The sequence below is a fragment of the Echinops telfairi genome, unplaced genomic scaffold (genome assembly GCF_000313985.2).
Source record: "Echinops telfairi isolate 266 unplaced genomic scaffold, ASM31398v2 ScPeMD7_7457;HRSCAF=8495, whole genome shotgun sequence".
In the NCBI taxonomy this organism is placed as follows: domain Eukaryota; kingdom Metazoa; phylum Chordata; class Mammalia; order Afrosoricida; family Tenrecidae; genus Echinops; species Echinops telfairi.
The window spans coordinates 22,175,199-22,194,966 of record NW_022111357.1 but is presented as its reverse complement, the minus strand read 5'-3'; the positions used below and the strand labels follow the sequence as shown (position 1 = coordinate 22,194,966).

Below are 19,768 nucleotides of genomic sequence, written 5' to 3'. Positions count from 1 at the left end.
GTGGGGGGGCGTGTTCTTTTAGTGTATGTAGTGGTAGGAATGAAAACAAAAGGTGATCCCACAGAAAACCAAAGAAGCCCCACACCAAAAACCAGCCTATGCTGATGCGAAGGTGCCCAAATCAAGGTGATGCTAAGAGGTTACTTTTGCACATTTTCATTTCCTATTTTGAATTTGCTTTCGTGTAAGATACCAACTGTGTTTTCCTTCTGTTCCATGTCTTTGTGTCACTATCAGAAGCAAGTCCTAGGGTGGAAAACCCAGAGAGCGGCTGAGTATGGCGTTTTTCATTTTCTAATCAGACGCTACCTAGATGGGCAGTTGGCTGCAAGTGTTTGTGTGTGGCCTATGTTTCAGAAAACAGTCAAGAACTGGTCCAGGGTACCACTGGTAAAGATGACCCTCTTCAGCCAGCCAGCCAGCCAGATCACAGCCAGCCAGTTGACGCCTGCTTACAGAGACCCCGTGGGCAAGGGTGTGTTTCCAGGACTGTAACTTTATGGAGGCAGAGGCTCATCTTCCTCCGGCAGAGTGGCAGATCGCAGCCCGCTGGGTAGCCACTGTGCCACAGGCAGCCGCCCTCAGAACCCTAACGAGAGGAAACCCGGCAACCTCTTCCTGCCCTTCCAAACAAACCGTAACTCTGTGATCAAGGTGATAGGTGTTTCTCTTGTTCTTTTACCTCCTTTTAAATGATGTACCAGATTCACCTTTTCATTATTTATGTTTCTGTTTGTATCATTCTCTGCTTGGTTTCCACCAATTTTCTTTGCTTAAATAATACTCTGGCATTTCATACCCCTTTTGACTTTTTGCTTTTATGAAGGAATCTTTTAAATAATCTTCCTAGGTTAGTCAATATTTTCCATACTTCTTTTATATGTTTTTAATCAAGGGATAATCCTTATAAGACAAATGATTCTGTCCTGCTTTATTGTTCCTTTTTATTAACCTGTGAGCCCTTAAATCAGAGGTCAGAAATCCATATTTCTATTGTGACAATGACTCAGAGAGAGAAACTCGGTCACAGTCGGCCAATTAGCATATTACATGACATGTAGTGGGGGGATGATAGAAATAGGAATAATTAAATCAGACAGTGGCTAGCTGGAATATATTTTTAGTCATTGTTTTTTATTTTTCTTTTGAAAGAATGATGAAGGGTCTTCGCAGTTGCTTTCATTCTTTGCCAAGCCAAAACATGACTTGAGAGAGAGGAGCTGTTATTCTTATACTAAAAGGTTATTCTTAGGGGTTATGTTTATTTTTTTTGTAAACAAAGACAGTTTTATTTCTTAATTTTTATACTTACAAAAAACAAATTAAAAAACAAAAAAAAATTTCTATTGGTACTTCATTCATATATCACATAACTCAGTAGTTTGACCAAATCAAGAAGTTACACAATCTTTACTACAATCAATTTTAGAACATTTTTTTTTCTCCTGTACGCTTATTATTCGTGTGAAGTTTTTTCCATAAACACGACAAGGGTTATGCTTATTTCTGAGCTTCCTCCTTTCACAAATAAAACAGTGTTTTGATCTAGTTTGGTTCTATTTAGAATCCAACCAAGCACTGACAGTAGTTCTTAAGGGATTATTAATTAAGCAATTATTGAAAAAGAAGAACCTATAGTAAAAGTCTTTTTCATGAATCAACTGAGAACTTACTAAAAATGAACATTTCTGATTTGAACAAAAAAGTAAAATTTTACTGCCTTTTAAAGATAATTTGTAGATTGAATTTAGTAATCAACGTCACTTCTTTACATGCTTACTACCTTTTCCAAGAGTTGTCACCGACAAATCACGTCTTACACCTTGTGTAAAAAGCATAACCTTGTGAAGCAGTGGTTCTCAACCCTCCTAATGCCATGACCCTTTGATACAGGTCCTCATGTTGAGAGCCCCAACCATAAAATTACTTTCATTGCTACTTCAGAACTGTAATTTTGCTACTGTTATGAATCGGGTAACCTCTGTGAAAGGGTCGTTCAACCCCCAGAGGGGTCACAACCCACAGGTTTGAGAACCACTGTTCTGTAACTTGAAAGACCTTTCAGATAAGAACTTAAGTCAAGTGACTTTAGAATGACAGTCAATTCTACCTTCATTTTCCCTTATTGCAACATGTTCTAATATTCCGTTTAAATGATCACTTTTTTTCTCTAAATCTCAATTTCTTTCCTTCATTCACTTAAAAATGAAGCTATTATTTATGTCTCACAGCTCTTGGCACATTCTTTAGTAAGGGGCTCTGTTTCACTGTATTGCTTGCTTCTAACTTATGATAGAAGAATCCATTGGTTTTCTATTTGAGGGTGTCTCTTTAAACTAAACCATTCAGTGAAACTTGTCCAGATTTAAATCACTGGGGGTGTACCAGGTAACAAGGAGCTTAGATAGTAGCATCACTCTTGGGGATAGGTTTTGGAAGCACCTGGAAGACAATTAATTCTGCTTATTTTCAGATGGATCTTTGATAGTTTTCTTGACGTTATTTCTCCTCGTTAGTAAGGGATATTTTTTAGAAGACTTAGGTAGCTTGAGGTAGAAGCTCTCCCATGATCTTGCCTGTTCCCCTTCCAAAGTGTGTGTCTCCATGACTTGGCACGTGACTGAAGACGTCTTCAGACGTGCTCTGACGTGCCAGTCGGGAAGCGCCAGCACTGTCTAGTGAGCCTAGTAAATGACGTGTCTTTGGGGCTGACTCTAAGTTATCGTCTCTCCTTTGGCTAGAAGGGGAGGGAGACCTTTTCATTACAATTGTCTATCGTTTACTATTGTCCTAAATTTATTCTCTTACGGAAGAAAGCTAAAGAGGTAAAGGGATGTTGAGCTGATGCTGACTTTTTGCCACTCTAGGCCCCAGAGCCCAGGCCCCAGCCATTCTCAGTCTAGCAGTGGGTAGTGAAAGACGCGTGCACTGCTGTTTCCCCCACCCCCCTGTCCTTGACTGTTCCACAAGACTGACAGCAAGGACTTAGCCACCAGAGACTCTGTGCAGCCTGCTCCACTCCCTGTCAACAAGAACACGCGTGTCAAGTGGGATTTTCTGGCCAGAAGTTGGAAGACTACAGTGTGGACCCCGGGGCCCTGATTCCAGAAGAAGGCGCTCTCTGAAATTGGGTTTGCTAGTTGCTGGTGAATTCACGAGTCGCCACCCCCTAGGCCTTTGTGTCCAGATGATATCTTCATTTGTGGAGTAAGGTCCCTGAGTTCTCCTCTTTCCTTCCACAGGGCAAGCAGGAGGACTTCAAGACGACAGTTCTGGAGGGTATGGAGACGGCCAAGCATCAGGTGAGGGTGGCATTAGATGCTTGCCACTTAGTAGCAAGAGCCGCCACGTCAGGGATTGATGCTTGCAAGTATTTTTGGCTGTGGTATCCACGTTTTAGCCAGAAGTGCAGGGGAAAGCTAACTCACAGGATAGGGTAGGTGTAGAAAGGGCGTAGCCAGACCCAAAGCAAGCAAACCCTTCTGAAGTCCTCAGGCCGATCTCAGCCCTCCACTCTTGTTCATGCTCTTGAGGACCCGGTGGGTGCTTCTCTCCCCAACAGCCTTTGCGGTATAATAATCATGCACAGTGTACAGACTTCGGGAGCTTGGGACCAATAATAAAGAAATAAAGTAAGATACACGGATGAAAGCCACAGCCTGGAAAGTTCACGGGAACAGAACTGAAAGGTGTTCTAGGACTAGCCCACTGGAGCTGTGCAGGCAAGTGACATCCACACGGTGGCTAGGTGGTGTTGGGTGCTTTGTTTTCAAGGAACATTATGTAGTCAATCAGTTTGCAATTAAAAAATTCATTTCTCATAAAAATTGTCTTTTTTTCAACAAGTCTGTCCAAAATACTTTCTTTTCAGACCAGACAATATGAGATTTTTCTTCTAGGAAAAGCCGAGGATTAAGTGATTTATACAGATCGCTGTCTGGTACAGTTCTGTTTTATTCCAATAATCCAAGGGAGCTTCTTAAAGAATGTTTGGTCTCTTCCAGGGCTCAAAGATGGTTTACAGATATATTTTCATAAAGTAGATGTTAACTCACTTTCATAGTTTATCACTTTACAGTTATTAAATCTCCTACTTTTCAATTATTTATAATGTTGCATCAAATGTGTCCAGGGAATGTGTGCATTTTACTCTGTTGAATCAAAGTAGTTCATTGTACAGAAATCCATAGTTAGCGGGGTAGAATGTTAGGAGTGGATATCTTCGAGTGTTATTGCAAGGATTGAAAATTGATAATCAGGACATGTATGTTTTGGAGGAGGTAAGCTCTCATTCAGAAGCAAGATCTGTAGGAGATAAACCTTTAAAAAGGCTTTTTGTCAAATGATGCACAGACAGACCCTCCATCTCAAGGATCGGAGATAAATAACCTTTAGAGCCTTCATCTTGAAGAAAGATGTTTGAGTTTTCTTTTGTTGCTTTTTAGTTTTTAATGTGACTTTATATTTGTTCTTTTGCTTAAGTAATAGGCTTTATCGCTGATAGTGAAAACAGACTTTCATATTCCACTGATGCTACTGACTCACGGTTGGTAGAACATAAATTGTAAGTGTTTACAGAAATGACGGTGGCTGTTCTGAGCCCTTGCAGGTTTCTTTTCAGGTCCTTACCGTGCTCAGCAGCATGCATTTGTGAGGTAGCAATTAACGTTAAACACGAGTGGCCGCAAATCGATATTCTTCTCTCAGTGGGGCCAGGTGACCTTCTTGGATATCTTGCTTGGGCCCAGCGTCATGTCTTGACTTCTTAAACTTCACTCCTAGTTGGTATGTGTGCTTTAACAACTCAGAGCTGGAAGGGAGAGAGAGGGCCGTCATCTGCTCCCATCTTGTCTCTCTGACCTGGTGGATTAGGACTTGCAGTCCAGAGAGGGTCGAGGTGGACGAAGAGTGAGAACTCAGGAGTCTTGGTCTTTAGTGCATGGATTTACATCTTCCTTCCTAGACTCACTTAAAATTGCTTTTACTCTGAAAATCACAGTGCTAAAGCATAAGGAATCATGAGCCTCTTCTTTTTATTTTTCTTCCCCTGCACTTAATTCTTTATATTTTTCAACCACTAGGCCTTAAAATGATGCACCCACCGATGCTGGTTTTAAGTAAAGTCTTACTATGTAGTTTCGATTAGGCTTTTGTTCTCACCCTGGAATTAGGAATTGAGCTATCCTCACATAGCTAGTTACCGCTATTTACTCTATGAAAACGATAAAAGACAAGTCCGTTTTTCTTTTGATGTTACCACACTGTATGTAGTCAAGTACTACCTGTACCATAGCAGAGTCAGGGGTGGGTTCCATGGAATAGATAGAAATAGAAAACACTGCCGTGGTTTTAGAGAGAGTGCCAGCCAGCCAGTCAGAACTGAGTGAAGGGGGGTGCTGCTTCAGTCAGCTTATGACTCCATTGTGAAAGGTGTTGATGGAGCGTCCTGCGTGAAGTGGAGACGCGCAAGAAGGAATTGAACAGAGGACAGGATTAGTATATAGACAGACAGCCTTGGGGTTTTAAACCTTTAGGTAGCATCAGTTTGAAGCATTCTAAGTTTCCGGAGTACCAGATTCCATTAAGTGTACACAAACCCCAAAGCACAAAATTATATTCCAGAGCCAATTGTAAATTACTTTGGAAAGATATTGTTAAGGTCAACTGTGTTCTTGGAGGCTTTCCCCCACAGCAGTGAACTATGGTGTTAGAGCATTCAAATTAGTTTGTTGCTTCACTTTGGAAATGTCCTGAAAGAAGAATATTCTGGTCTAGCTTTTGAGCCAGTTTGGTTCCAAGTGAACATATTCTTTGTTTCTTTTTAAAAAGCTTTTCATCCTAGTTTGATAGTAATCTTCATCCCTTGAAATAAATAGTCTTTATGCCAAAAAAAACAAAAGGAAAGAAATAATTATTGAGAATTTTAGAGACCAGCTTTCATGAAAGAATATCTAGGTTTTTTAGATATCTAGTAGGTAGAGATGGAGAAGAATATGATTCTAAAAGTGTCAGTGTCAGGCTTGACTTTGAGCTTCTAATTCTTTGGGTAAGCTTTTATGCTGGATTTCTAGCTACTTTAGATCTGTCGCGGGATTTATGTTTATAGTTTTATAACTATAGATAGATTTATAATTGAATAATAAGGAATATAAATTTCTTAATTCTTACGTATTCTCAAGATTCCCCAAGTTAACCAAATATATTACAGGGACTTTCACACACACACAAAAAGGAAACACTTTTAATGAGGAGCCAAGTGTAATTTAGAAGCCAGTGTTTTATCTTCCTGGCTGTTATTAAAAGTAATACTTTGCAGTAAGATTAATGTCAGTGACCGCTTATTAAACATAGAAGATAACAAAATTAAGAAAACTAAACCCTATTTCTAGTGGGGGAGCAGTAGAATTTAATAGAGATTTTAATAGAATTTAATAGAGATGCCTGGTTTCAAGATTATTGATATCAAGAAGTAACCTATTAAGAGACATTTGATTCAATACCTGGCATTAATGTGTGCTTACACATTAGTGCTGCTTACAATGTGAGGTGTATTTGGTCTTGACTTAATATATATAATATTTTTTGTTCATTTTTATTTGGGCATAGAGAACTGGGGAATCAATGCTGCCTGATTTTAGAAAACTTAATATATAATCTGTACCCTTGACAGTCACCTTTCTTGGTTTCTGGTCTTGGTTGTATGATTCTTCCACTACAGTATGGTTCTTATTTGATGATGTTTTCTGACAGTCTCTTGGGATTCGTTAAGCTGAAGTAATAGTTGTTAACTTGATATGTAGTAAGACGAAGCATATTTGTATTCCTATCTAATGCTGTCGCATTGTGGTCTTTTCGCCTTGCATGTGAGCACAGTTAGAATTATTACTTGTGGTTATAATTAACCCGTATTAACACCAGTCAGTTTTGCTTGACCTCTGATTAGCCGTGATTGCTTTTTAGTGTTTTTCATTTTAATGTTTTAGTGAAACAAACCCCGCCATTATCTCCAGCTCTGTAAGTTACACTGTATCTGTCTTGTCCTTTTTATTTCCTGCCAAACTGATGGTTTTCTTTTCATTTTGCTTCCATTGTCAGTGCTTCCAACCTCTTGTATCTTCTGCTTTAAAAGAATTAAATATAGATCTTGGGTGCATATCTTATAACAATATTTCCATGGCCTTGAAATTTGAATTTGTTTAGATTGGTATTTTTATAGGCTGGTGTTGAGGACACTTTTCTAAGACATCGTTAGAACTGTATTAACATATTCTACTTGTATGTAGTAAAACAAACTTGCTGCCATGAGTCAACAGTGACTTGGTGACCGTGTAGGACAGGGCCGAACTGCCTCAGTGAGTTCCCGAGACTGTAACTGTTTACGGGAGTAGAACGCCCTGTTTTTCCTGTGGAGCGGCTAGGGGTTTGAAACTGCCAACCTTGTTGCTCACAGCCCAACTCATAACCACTACGGCACCAAGGCTCCTTATATATAGTAGAGCATCTCATTTTTATGAACAACCCCCGCACCCCCCCCCCCAAAAAAAAAGCAAATTCCTTGCTTGCTTTCTTATACTTGTATTCTGCTTGATTTCTCTCATTGCTTTCCAGCCATGAATTATGAGACTAATGGTTGGTGTCCTTGATGGGTTCATGTATTCATGCTGTTGATTATTAAGCCTTAGAACCATCTCTGTTTCCCTCGCTGTAATCGCACGAGGTGGGTGCTTGTAGTGTACTTTCCTTTCTCTTTAGTATGGAGTGAAAGCTTCCTGAGCACACGGGGTTTCCACCCAGCAATTTCTACTCGTTTTGTTTCTTGGCGTTAGTTGCAATTCCCCTTACTCTAATTGCTTAGTTATAAACTTTATTGTATACTAGCAGTGGGTTGCTTTATTTAAAGCATCATCCATCCAATATTAAGAATTATTTTATGTGAAGGAAATGCATACTCTAAAGGCCTTGTTACATTTTATAAACTATATTGTTTCACTCACTAGTATGCTGTAAGCCCTAGAATATTAAGCTCAAAAGAGTGGCTACATTCTAAATTAGATTTCTGTTTCTGAGACGAATTCAGAGTCTTTCTTTAGGAAGCGGTCAGGTAGTTCTGCTTGCAGGAGTCAGAGTTCTGCACAGTTCTTCAGGCAGAAAGGAGCTTGAGACATCAGTGACCCCCGTGTCCTCTGCACTTCTCCTGGACGCGCTGCTTTCTTTGCAGGTGTGGAGGGCGCAGCTTTCCAGAGCCGACTTCCCCACGACCGGATGACTTCTCAAGAGGCAGCCTGCTTTCCTGATATCATCAGCGGGCCACAGCAGACCCAGAAGGTTTTCTTGTTCATCAGAAACCGCACAGTAAGTTTCCATGTCCACTTGTTTTGCTCCTGGACTGTAACATGGGTCTGTCACTCTTACGGAGAATATGGCAAACAACCTGAAAGGGGGAAAAGGACTTGTAAATTGCCTGCAATTCTGTGTTAAGAGAGGACCACAAAGTCTAGTTCATCCTGTGGCCAGGTTGCTGCCCAGGAAGTCTGCCCATTTGGCATCGCTGCCGCCTGCTCATTTTTGTCATTAAAACCATGATGATCTTTGCTGCTGTAATAATCAGCCAAAGCCTATCTCAGTTAATGTACATTTCCTTGATTTTTTTCCCTTCGCTTTTTCTAGCTACCATATACACTCAAGTATAAACTGAGTTTTTCAGCACATTTTTAATGCCGTTTTTGTGGTAAAATTAGGTGTCTCGGCTGATAGTTGGGTCGGCTTATACTTATAGTAATTATATTTCCAGAGAGTAGAGAAGGGACATACTCATTGCGTCCTAGGGTGATTCAGACTGGTAGTTGACACTGTGATCGTAGTTCTTACTGTTAACGAACCCAGACGGACTCACAGCTTCCTGTAGGACAGGGAAGAACCACCCCTATGCGTCCCGTGGCTGCACCTGCTCCTCACAGGAGCAGAGCCGCGCTTTTCTCCAGTGGAGCTGCTGGTCGTCTGGGGCTTTCAGACCTAGTGCATCACAGCCTGACGAGTAAGCACTAGGCCACCGGGCTACTGGTCTCAGCTCAGAGTGCTTATCTTGGCATATTTTAGCCATCACTGACTCCGTTTGCCACTGGTGTTGAAACCGCAGTCTTAAAATTACTGAACCTAGAACCTGTGAGCTGAGTCTTAGTTATGGGCTGGAAGGTGGGAAAAGGCTTGTGTTGAGAGATGAGGAATTTGGGCCTGGTGTGTGCTTAGAAATTCCATTTTCCCTTTGCAGTGGCCGCAGAGACAAGTGACACATGTATCTGGGTTCTAATGTGGTTTAGTTACACATAACCAAATGACTCCATGTCAGAAATGTATCTGTGAACTTGTTAATTTTCAGCTCAGGCTTTACAGTAGTAGTCAATTTGTCTTGTGCTTTTACAAATTAAAGGGGGCTTCAAAAAGTTCATGGAGATACGGAATTAAAAGATAATGGATTTTTTTCCATAAACTTTTTGAAGCCCCACAGGTAGATGTTTAATTTGGAGAGAATTCATTTTATTAAGAGTCCATTGGTTGTAACAATATGCTCTCCATTCCTTTTCTTACTACTGTTTTAGCAGTATTGGAAATAAGTAGTTAACAACATCTTTGTTCTGAAAACACGCTCCCTGTTTGCCTTCAGTAGCACCTCTCGTCTGTTGTCTTACTTCCCCGGTGGTCGTCCTCGCTGACGGCTTAGCAGCCCTGTGCATGAGCCAGCTGCGGAACTCGGACTGACTGAGGTGTTCTCTCTTCCCTACTTCCTCTCTCGGTCCCCTCTTCTGCACACTGGGCTTCCAGGACCGTCCATAACAGAAGACTCCAGACGGTGTGTCTGGCTGCCTGCTGTAGCACTCCCCTCTTGCTTGTTGGAGATAGACTGCTCTTCCCTGCTTTCAGTGACCTTGATGTGGTGGCTGCAGACCAGCTCAGTTGTGTGAATCCAAAATCAAGGAGTTCGTGACTCTGGGCGTTTCTTTTTCTTCCTCCTCTGCTTATCTTGCTGATTGCTGGGTTTCTGGATTTTTGTTTCCTCTTCTAGTGGCACTGGACGTGCACACGCAAAGTTAAGTCCTAGCTGTTCCTTCCTCACTAGCAGAATGACCTTGGCAAGTGAATATTTATTTTCTCTTTGAGATCAAGTATTCCTCAGCTGTTGTTCAGTCCACTAAATCGATAGGATTTTCGTGGTGCCTTTTGCTTTGTCAGAAGTAAAGCCCTCACAGTGTTAATATAAGAAAAGCCAAGGATTTAAAAGATGGTAAATGGTCTGTCTGTGTGTAATACACTCTCATTTCAATACAGTTGCAGTTGTGGTTGGATAATCCAAAGATCCAGCTGACATTTGAGGCCACTCTCCAACAATTAGAAGCACCTTATAACAGTAAGTAGTATATTCAGTAGAACTTGTTCGTGATTAGACTGTGGAAGTTGATAATTAACTTTTCATTCATAGTTCCATTCTCTTTTTTTTTGTTTTTTTGTGTGGGGTGGTGGTGGTGGTGGTGGTGGTGGTGGGGGGGGAGTTCCATTCTCTTTCATTGTACTGTGGCATGCACAAATGAGCCTAATAGAAAACCTGTTTGGTGTTTGTTTTCCTGGTCTTTATTTATGTTAGCAAGTGGCTGAGCGCAAAAGCCTGCTAAATTATTTTCTTAGATACAATCCCCAGCTTTTTTTTAACAATCCGAATTTCAATCTGTGGGAAGTGTTGTTGGCACTCTGTCTGCCAACTAACTACCTGGCTTTTTACCTGCCCTCTCACCACCAGCTTCTTGGGAAGTGTTGACCAAAGTAGACGTGCATGACAGCTCCAGTTGACCCTTGCACAACACAGGCATGAACCACACAGATCTGCTGAGAGGTGGTATTTTTTAAAAATAGGCCCGGCAATGCTAATCAGCCGATCATCTCGTGAACAGTTTCGTCTCTCTAAAAACTGCCTATATTAATAAAGAGTGATCTATGGCATTTCTCGAGTATTTTTTCTTTCCTGCTTAGTGCAGTGACTCAGATACAAACATGCCACCGGTGATGGTGGAAGTTGTCCCAAGAAGCAGAGCAAAGTCATGACAAGGAAAGACCACATTGCTTGACAGGCACTGTGGATTTCAGCCGGCAGTCGCTGTCACCACCATGTCCCAATAAGGAACCCGCACAAGGGCCACTATGGAAAAGGAAATTCTCGAAGCTGTTGCTACAGTTGCCGCAGCAGGCAAGAAAATCTTGCACGTTTTGCGAGATACCTTTTTATCTTACATTGAAAATGCAGCTTTTATGTGGGTGCAATAATAAAATACATATTACATGCTAGATAGATGTTTGTCCACACAAGACACGTATTTATCAACTGTTGCTGGTAACATATGCAGCTAATAGTAGGCTATTGGTAGCAGTTACCCGAAGACATTTCCGTTTAAACTACTGCAAATGGAAACATTTTCACACTCTTTTGCCCTGTAGGTGACACTGTGCTGGTCCACCGCGTTCACAGTTACTTGGAGCGCCACGGGCTCATCAACTTCGGCATCTATAAGAGGATAAAGCCCCTCCCGAGTAAGGGTTTCCTGGTTTTACGTCCACGATGCTGCGTGCACCTTTGTTTATGTATTATTACTTTAAAATCTATATTTAGAGCCAAACAAGTTTATCTGCTTAAGCACCCAATTTAGAATAAAATCTCTTTACAAAAATGAGCATTTTCTTTAATGTCTGGCTGATAAAGATACTAGATTTCTTTTTTTGCTGTTGTTATCAACCAGTTCTTTATCTGCTAAGGTTACTTTATTTCTTTTAATACTGTTTCTGTCTAGTTGAGAATAATAAGTTACTTGTGATGCTAAAAGTTCTTCAAAAAGCGATGCTAGTTTAAGTAGAGCTTAAAGGAAACAGCTGACACCCTGAGTAAGCAGGTTGGCTGCTCGAATCCCTGTCCGGGTACACTTTTGAAGTGTGGTCAGCTTCCTAGGTGAGCATAGGCAGAAGTGCCACCAACAAGTACAGTAAGAAAGTCAAGTTTCAGATAGTGAATTTGATTTATAGTTTTAACATTGAATTAAAGTTTGTTTTAAATATTTGCCAGCGTGTACTCAGTTTCCAAATTTAGAAAAACCTCTTTGAATTGTTTATTTTCTATAAGCCAGCATGACAGTAGGGACCTCAAGGTTATGATTTTAAAAGTTAAAATACTATCTCTTAAAATTACAACACAATATTCTAATTGTTGTTGAATTTTTTGGTTTTAGCTAAAAAGACAGGAAAAGTCATTATTATAGGCTCTGGGGTCTCCGGCTTGGCAGCAGCTCGCCAACTACAAAGTTTTGGAATGGATGTTACACTTCTAGAAGCCCGGGTAAGTATTTTATAGAGTTTTCCAATGGAGATCCAAGAAATCATTACCTGTTGCAAATTGAGTGGTCATACAACTTCAAATTGAGCCAAATTGTCCAATACTCAAGAGTCTTAAGCAGCTTTATTTTCTACTGGATAGAAAGCATTTTTGACGGTCAAGCTCAGTGACTATTTAGTTTGTGAATGATCATCCATCTACCCTTCAGGCATCCAGTCCGGTCACTGGTTGTCGCTGCACACTTCACACTGCAGTTTGGGCCTTCACGGACACGCCCTTTGCTGAGGGCTTTATGTTCTTTGGTGAACAGCGTGACCACTGAGGGGGATCATTTGCTTCTTGGGCAGCTGCCGTCTTTTAGTGTCTGATGACGGACAGCTCCGAGACGTTGTCCTTTCTCCTTGGCTCTGGGGAGAAAGGTGGAAGCTGAGGCAGGTGGCACAGAGTGCTGCTGCTCCAATTTTGGGGTGCGGTGGGGTGGTGGGGTGGATGATTTTAAACTGAATTCTCTTTCAGTGTCTTCAAGGCCTTCCTGGAGCACCACCCTTTAAAAAATCAAAAATAAAGAACATAAACACTTGCAACAATCTAAAACTTTTTAGACTAAAACTAAAATTTTTTAGACTAAAATTGTTTAGTCTAAAACTTTTCAAACTAGTTATATTCTTCACAAGATGTTATTTGCAGAGCAATTCAGGTTGCTTTTTATAAAGTGCAAATTGTATTCCCGGGCCCAAAGTAAGGCTGATTGAATGAATGCTAGCCTGGCGGCATAGTAGATTATATCTTGGGCTGCTAACCACAAGGTTAGTGGTTTGAAACCATCCGCTGCTTGGAGGAAGAAAGGCAGGCTTTATACTCCCATAAGGAGTTACTTCCTTGTAAACCCACGGACAGTTCTACACTGTCCTGTGGGGTGACTAGGAATTGGAATCAACTCACTGGCAGTAGGGTGGGGGAAGGGGGGGGAAGAGAAATCAAATATGAATTTCAGCTGTTTCTTTTCTCGTCATTTCTGTATTTCTAACATGTATCATTCTTTACCTACTTCTTCAAATAGTCTTCAAGTTTTAAACCTCATTTATTCGTCCCCAGTATTGATTGCATTTCCTGTGAACTCTACCACACCTTTCTGTCTGGATTATAAAGGACAGCTGCCTGGCATGTTTACCACTCCAGGCTACTCTGCGGAAGTAGGATTGACAGTTGTGCTCCTTTAATTCTGAAAAACAGGATCGTGTGGGAGGACGAGTTGCTACGTTTCGCAAAGGAAATTATGTAGCTGATCTGGGAGCCATGGTAGTAACAGGTCTAGGTAAGACGCTTCTGTTGTAAATTCACAGCTGATAAAATGTCAGAATATATTGACCTATGGTACTCTTATGGCTGATGAGAGGGGAATTGTTGAATTGTGCAAAATCAAATTTTCATACCTTTTAACCTAGTTGCTCCAATTCGAGGAAATTACCTACAACAGCAGACAAGTTGACAATCTTGTGTTTTAAGCACCTTTACTATGCGATGGTTCAAAATAGATCATTAAAAAGCACAGATTAGAAAACTGAGTTATGACACAACGAGAAATATAAAACCACTGAAAGCTGTGACCACGTATTACCGTGAAATGATGTCCATGGCTAATTGCTGTGTCGGGTAAAGATGATAAATGGCATATTCACTATGATTCTTTTGTGAGTGTATCTGTATAATTTTATACACATAGAGGCCAGAAGGGTATGTTAACTTGTGGGATTCTAGGTGCTTTTTGCTTTATTTACACATATCTTCTATCTTTTACTTGGAACGTAGTTTAGTTGAGCTGATTTACATAACATAAACTTTTTAAGTACTTCTGGTTTTGAGTAAAAGTATTTTCACTGTGAGGTTTTGGTCTTTTCCCAGGCATGTTGAATGTAATTGCTTCCATTTTTCCCCAGGAGGGAATCCCATGGCTGTAGTCAGCAAACAAGTAAATATGGAACTGGCCAAGATCAAACAAAAATGCCCACTTTATGAAGCCAACGGACAAGCTGTAAGTCGAGGACAAACAGAACTCTTCATATATTCTGGGGTTCAGTGGAAAGCAATTTTGGAGAAAAATCCTTATAAGCATGAAGTGAACTGATCATGATAGAACTGGCATGGCATTATTCTGGTTGTTCCTGAACTCTACATTACACGGAAGAAGGGATAATTACACGTGCATTCACACACACACACGTTGCGGTGTTTGTTTTTAGACATTTAATGAAGGCTCCAAGGTTGTTAATTGGCTATGGCCACTTTAAGAACTCGATGGAATTGAAACTTGATCTTTTTATTGTATTATGCCTCCCAGCGTGTCGGCTCTTGGTATCTTTCTGACTTTGGTTTTGTGTTGGTAAGCTCAAGTTTTTGTTGGATTCGGTGGGTTACATTCAACCATTTTCTGTCCAGAAGCACAGGAGTTTCCTACCCTAAGTACAGTAATAATGTGAAAGGGAGGCGGGAGAGTAAGAGTCGTGTAGCCGATGATGTAAGATAGGTCTTGACTATGTGGTCAAACGGATGCGTGTACTTTACATTAAGTAGGAGTGATGGAATTTAAAAAGCTGTACTTAGCAATTTTACCAACTGTCCTGCCAGGAGGGAGACAGTCCATATTTCTGTTGAAGCAGTATTGAAGCACATCATATTACAAGGAGTGGAAGACTTGCTTTATGCACAGTGATTTAGCTGTTATTATAAAAAAAGTATTAAGATCCCAACTCTTGAATTCTGGGAGTTAGGTCTCAGGGGACACCTTCTGGTTCTCCCGTTTGCCTTCCAGCTCTCTGGGTTAATACAGAGAACAGCAGGCATTCTGGGAATGCTTTGGTTCCGATTGCCAGCATTCTGGATCCCAATTTTGTTTGTCCTAGGGCTTGGAGAGGAAGGCTTCTGGGCAGAATAAAGAAAAGAGAATGCAAGAGTAAAAAGGGTGAAGTAGAGGTTAATACAACAATTCAATAAACTTCTGTTATTCTGTGAAGATCTGTAAAGATGTGGGCATGAGACATTGCTTGGGGCATCACCTGAGATGGATGCATTGCATGACATTGTGAATGTCCCCAGAACCCACCTTCACCCTTAAATATATATAAATATGTAGTGAATTAGGTTAAAGTTTACAGAACAAAGCATACTCCGTCACTGCCACCAGTCGACATTGACGCACAGTGACCCTGCAGGACGGGCCTTCCTGTGGCCTTCTGAGACTAACTCTTTACAGGAGTGGAGCACCTCATCTTTTTCCTGCAGCGCCGCTGGTAGTTTTGAAGGTCAGTTAGTAGCAGTCCAACGAATAACAAAGCAAAAAAAAAAAAAGATGTGGGCATGAGGAAGACAGTGCAAGCCATGCAAGACTCCATAGACCAGTGGGGCATGTACATGAATAATTCTTCTATCTCAACGTTTAATTATGATTTTCAAGTATACACAAAAACAGTAGTTTCTCCAGTCTCGTTTCAATTATCCCATTTCTATTTTTGTTGTTGGTAGCATTTTAAAGCAAATCATATATTGCCCATCACACACAACAGTAACGCAGATCATTCTAAATCAAGGTAGATTTTTCAGAGATCATATGGGAATGCACTTGTGGAAGGGTAGGAGGGAGGGGGACCACACGTTGTGAAGTGCACATGCTTGTGGAAGGGAAGGAAGGGGACTGGGGCAGAGGCGAGGTCATCTGAAGCCGAGAGCTTTCTAAGGAGGATGAGAGTAGGATGGGGAAAGCTGGCATGCAGGAAGGGCTGATACTGTCGAGGGTGTTGCTTGTTAGAGGATTGGTAGACTAGGGCGTTGGAGATGTGGGAGAAGTCACACAGTATACCAGTAACTCACTGCCATCGAGTTGATCAGGTTCATAGCAAATCATTTAGGACAGAGAAGAACTGCCCGTCTAGGCTCTCCCAGGTATCGGTCATCTTTACAGGAGCAGACTGCCACCTTCTCTCCTGTGGAGGAGTCAAACGGCCAATCTTGTCAGTGAGCAGCTGAGCACTTAGCCACTGCACCACCCAGACTTCTCGTGTACCCACTCTGCCCCCAGGCGTGGCCTGCCAACTGGCACCAGTGTGTGAATCGCCCACTGGGGCCCAAATAGACATGAATGATGGCCTTAGCCACACTGCTGCCTCAGAGGCCTTTTTCTTTGGTAGCAAGATTTTCTCAGCGAGGGAAGCAGTGCGCTCGTTTCCACGATGGTGGGGGACCTTCCCTCCCAGTAGCACTGCAGTGAACAGCCGTTACATTCAGTTAAACCTGGTGTTGGCTTCAAAACTGTGTGCAGGGTTCTTCTGAAGTGAGATTTGACGTCACACTTCTGGTCTACATAGGGATTTTCTCAGTTGATAGGTTTGTATGCGGGAACTTCAGAACCTTTGTGGGAAAATTCTGTTAACTTTTGGTTCCTTCTTCCATACATTGAACTTTAGTGTATGTGTTTGACAGGGGACGTGTATTTTGTGGCTCTGGGTGACTAGAACAAGGGTTTCCCTGTTCAGTTCTAGCATGGGCTGCCCCTCTAGGTCAGTGGTTCTCAACCTTCCTAATGCCACGACTCTTTAATACAGTTCCTCATGTTGTGGTGACCCCATATGTGGGCGTATCTGCATGTGAGCGGACCCGCTGGAGACGGATAGAGGAGCAGTGTCTCAGTTCCTATGAACACCAGAAATAAAGTCTTAGGTGACCCCTGTGAAAGGGTAATTTGACCCCCAAAGGAGTCACGACCCCCAGGTTGCGAACCACTGTTCTAAGTATATATTCCATTATGTTAACTACTGTCCTGTCAACTTAGACATGTCCCGCTAATGTAGCAGGGACCCTCAGGCTGACCAGTGATGAAGGTGGCCACTGAAGCCTGCTGCCATGGGCTCTAACTGGATGTGGATGTGGATGTGGAGAAGGCTGGGGAGGATGTGGATGGAGGAGAGGGGGGAATCGCGCTAAATGTTTCCTGCATCTCCTGTACACCAGCTAGTAACTCGGGGGCTGTAGGCCCCTTTTCTCTCTGGTAATGAAAAGGAATCGCAATCAGAACCCTGCAGTATGTGGCGTTCTGCATGGCAGGGTCTGTGGTCTGCTGCTGCCTGGGGCCTGTGGGGGGAGGGGGATTACAACTTGTGAGAGGTCGAGGTTTTCTTCTTGCAGTGGCTCCGCTGTTTCAAGGAAGAAAACGCACCGGCTCGTCCCTTTTCAAGCCCACTAACTCCCCACGCACTTCTGCATCACAGGTGTCCAAGGCGCACACAGTGGTGCTTTGGCTGGTAGATTTCGAGTTGAAGGGCTTATTGATCCTTTCAGTTTTTAGATTCTTAAGGAAACATCTCCTCTATCTTTAAGGTAGTCTTTCTCTGCCATCCCTCCTTGTGACAAGGGCTGTCCCTAAAATGTACTTATAACATCCCCAGACCAAACTCCCTCACTGCCACTGACTCCAACTCACAGCGACCCTCAGGACAGAGTAGACCTGCCCCTGTGAGCAGGAGCAGAAAGCCTCGGGGTACCAGTTCAATGCAGACCACTGTCACCAGACCCTTACACGTACAGTACAGTGGCACATGCAGTGCCCATGCTGACTTTGCACTTCCAAACATTCACGAGTCATATATGGAATGTTTTACGAAGCGCCTGTACCATGTGCTGAAAGCTGCCAGAGTAAACGACTTAGACACGTGGTGTGTGGGCCGGCTCCCCTGTCCTCAGCCGCAGTTAGAGAATCGCAGTTCAGTTTGTTTGGCTTAAGGAGAGGTCTCTAGTCTGTATTCTCCTTTGAAGCATAACAGCTAGTTGGGAATCTGAATTAGAGGCCGTTTGAACATCAGATCTGACCAGAGGAACTCCTCTTTTTTCTCACTTCTCTGAAACCTTGAAAAATAGACCACCTGTTTACCATCATTCTAAACGGGCCGAATGGTGTGAGGGAGGGAGCTAGAGGTGGACTCTGACCCCTGTTGCCCAGAGTTGGCCTTTGCAGCTGTTTTCAATGTGAGGTCTTTCTGCGAATTTCCCTAGTTACATCTTATAGACGTTCTGCTCTGGGGGCATTACTACACTTAACCCCACTTCTCCCTGCTGCAAGAGCACCAGAAGCCTGGCAGGGGGCCGAGGCACAGCATTTTTGAGATGCCCGAGAACTTGTGATGGTAGGTGCCACCAGAGTTAGACGTAAGTGGCGCTTCCGAGGACTTCTGCAGCATCGGAGACCTTGTCTAGAGAGTGACTGCCTTTATTCTTCATGGGCTAGATGCACAGGCTGCCCCTGCCCTGCCCCTTCTCATCCAAAGAGCCACCCCCGTCAGACTGCACCAAGGGACTTGGCCAAGGCTCAGTCTTGGAACCATTTACCTGGAGCCTCTCGGGAACAAACAGCTGACAAGTCATACCTTCCGTCTGTGTGAAGTGCTATCTCTTTGCTTGGCCCTCTGATAGAAGGCTGTATTAGTCCTTTCCCAGAAAAGTGCCTTTTCGCTTGCTATTAGGAGTTCTTGCTAGGTTGTCGTGTAGAAACCATCATCTCCTTGAGATGGTACTTACGTACTCGTGGACTAGCCGAGTTTTCCAGCACCTTTTTAATGCTCTTTTTGGTAAAATTAGTTGTCTCAGTTGATACTCAGGTCTTCTTATACTCAAGTATGCACGGTAATCTTTGTAATCACTTGCTGAGTTCCCTTCTCCGGATGGAAACTTACGGACCTAGACCGGCCCACTGAAAGTACTGTGCACCAGGTGCTGAGAGGTTGCCCTTTGCTGAACTCCTTTCCGCTGCCTAATCACTCGCAGAGCTGATGGAGGCCCAGGGCTCTCGGCAGGGCGGGGGAAAGACCCGGAGTGCAGGTGCTGGTGGCGCTCTGGGTCATTTGCTAGATTCCTTCATGGCCCGGGAGTGTCAGCTGCTGTGTTTCTAACCTAATTTTAGAAAGGGACCTAAAATTTAAACACAGCAAAAGCATGTTTTTATATTCTCCTGGTTGGTACTGGTTTCCTAAGGGAACAAGTATTTTATTTACTATTCTTTAAATCTTGGTTTAATTTCAAAGTGGGGGTTTCAAGGTGGTGGTGGTGAAAATCTGGGTTTCAGAGCTGGGCCTGGGCAGCATGGGGTGGGGCCTGAGCCTCAGGTCTCGGTGTCCCCTGTGGTGAGCCTCGAGTGAGCGCGGTGTACTGGAGATGCAGGCCTGCCAGCCGGAAGGCAGGGCCCCGTGGCAGTCAACTTTTGGTTTGGTTTTTGTTTGTTTGATTTTTGTTGTTATTGTTCTGTGTTTTCCTTTCCTCCTTTTTTGAGTTTTGCTTTGTTCCTTACTGCTTCTGACACTCCCCTCCCCGCCTCTCTCTACACCGCTTTTCTTTGGCCAGCCCCGTGCCTTGCTCCCCCAT

The 19,768-nt window shown here is 42.7% G+C and overlaps 1 protein-coding gene across 4 annotated transcripts in view; it reads left to right on the top strand.

The window, feature by feature from the left end:
* The window catches only part of KDM1A (lysine demethylase 1A), a 48,960-nt gene that overhangs the window by 15,049 nt on the left and 14,143 nt on the right, over window positions 1-19,768 (top strand). For 3 of the 4 annotated variants that reach the window (XM_030888026.2, XM_045298745.1, XM_045298743.1), the window contains 7 exons: window positions 3,243-3,302; window positions 8,219-8,352; window positions 10,324-10,402; window positions 11,482-11,574; window positions 12,264-12,370; window positions 13,601-13,682; window positions 14,305-14,399. In XM_030888026.2, coding sequence (XP_030743886.1) covers window positions 3,243-3,302; window positions 8,219-8,352; window positions 10,324-10,402; window positions 11,482-11,574; window positions 12,264-12,370; window positions 13,601-13,682; window positions 14,305-14,399 — 650 coding nt within the window. The remainder of the gene's footprint in view (window positions 1-3,242; window positions 3,303-8,218; window positions 8,353-10,323; window positions 10,403-11,481; window positions 11,575-12,263; window positions 12,371-13,600; window positions 13,683-14,304; window positions 14,400-19,768) is intronic. The other variant, XM_045298746.1, reaches the window with a different exon arrangement.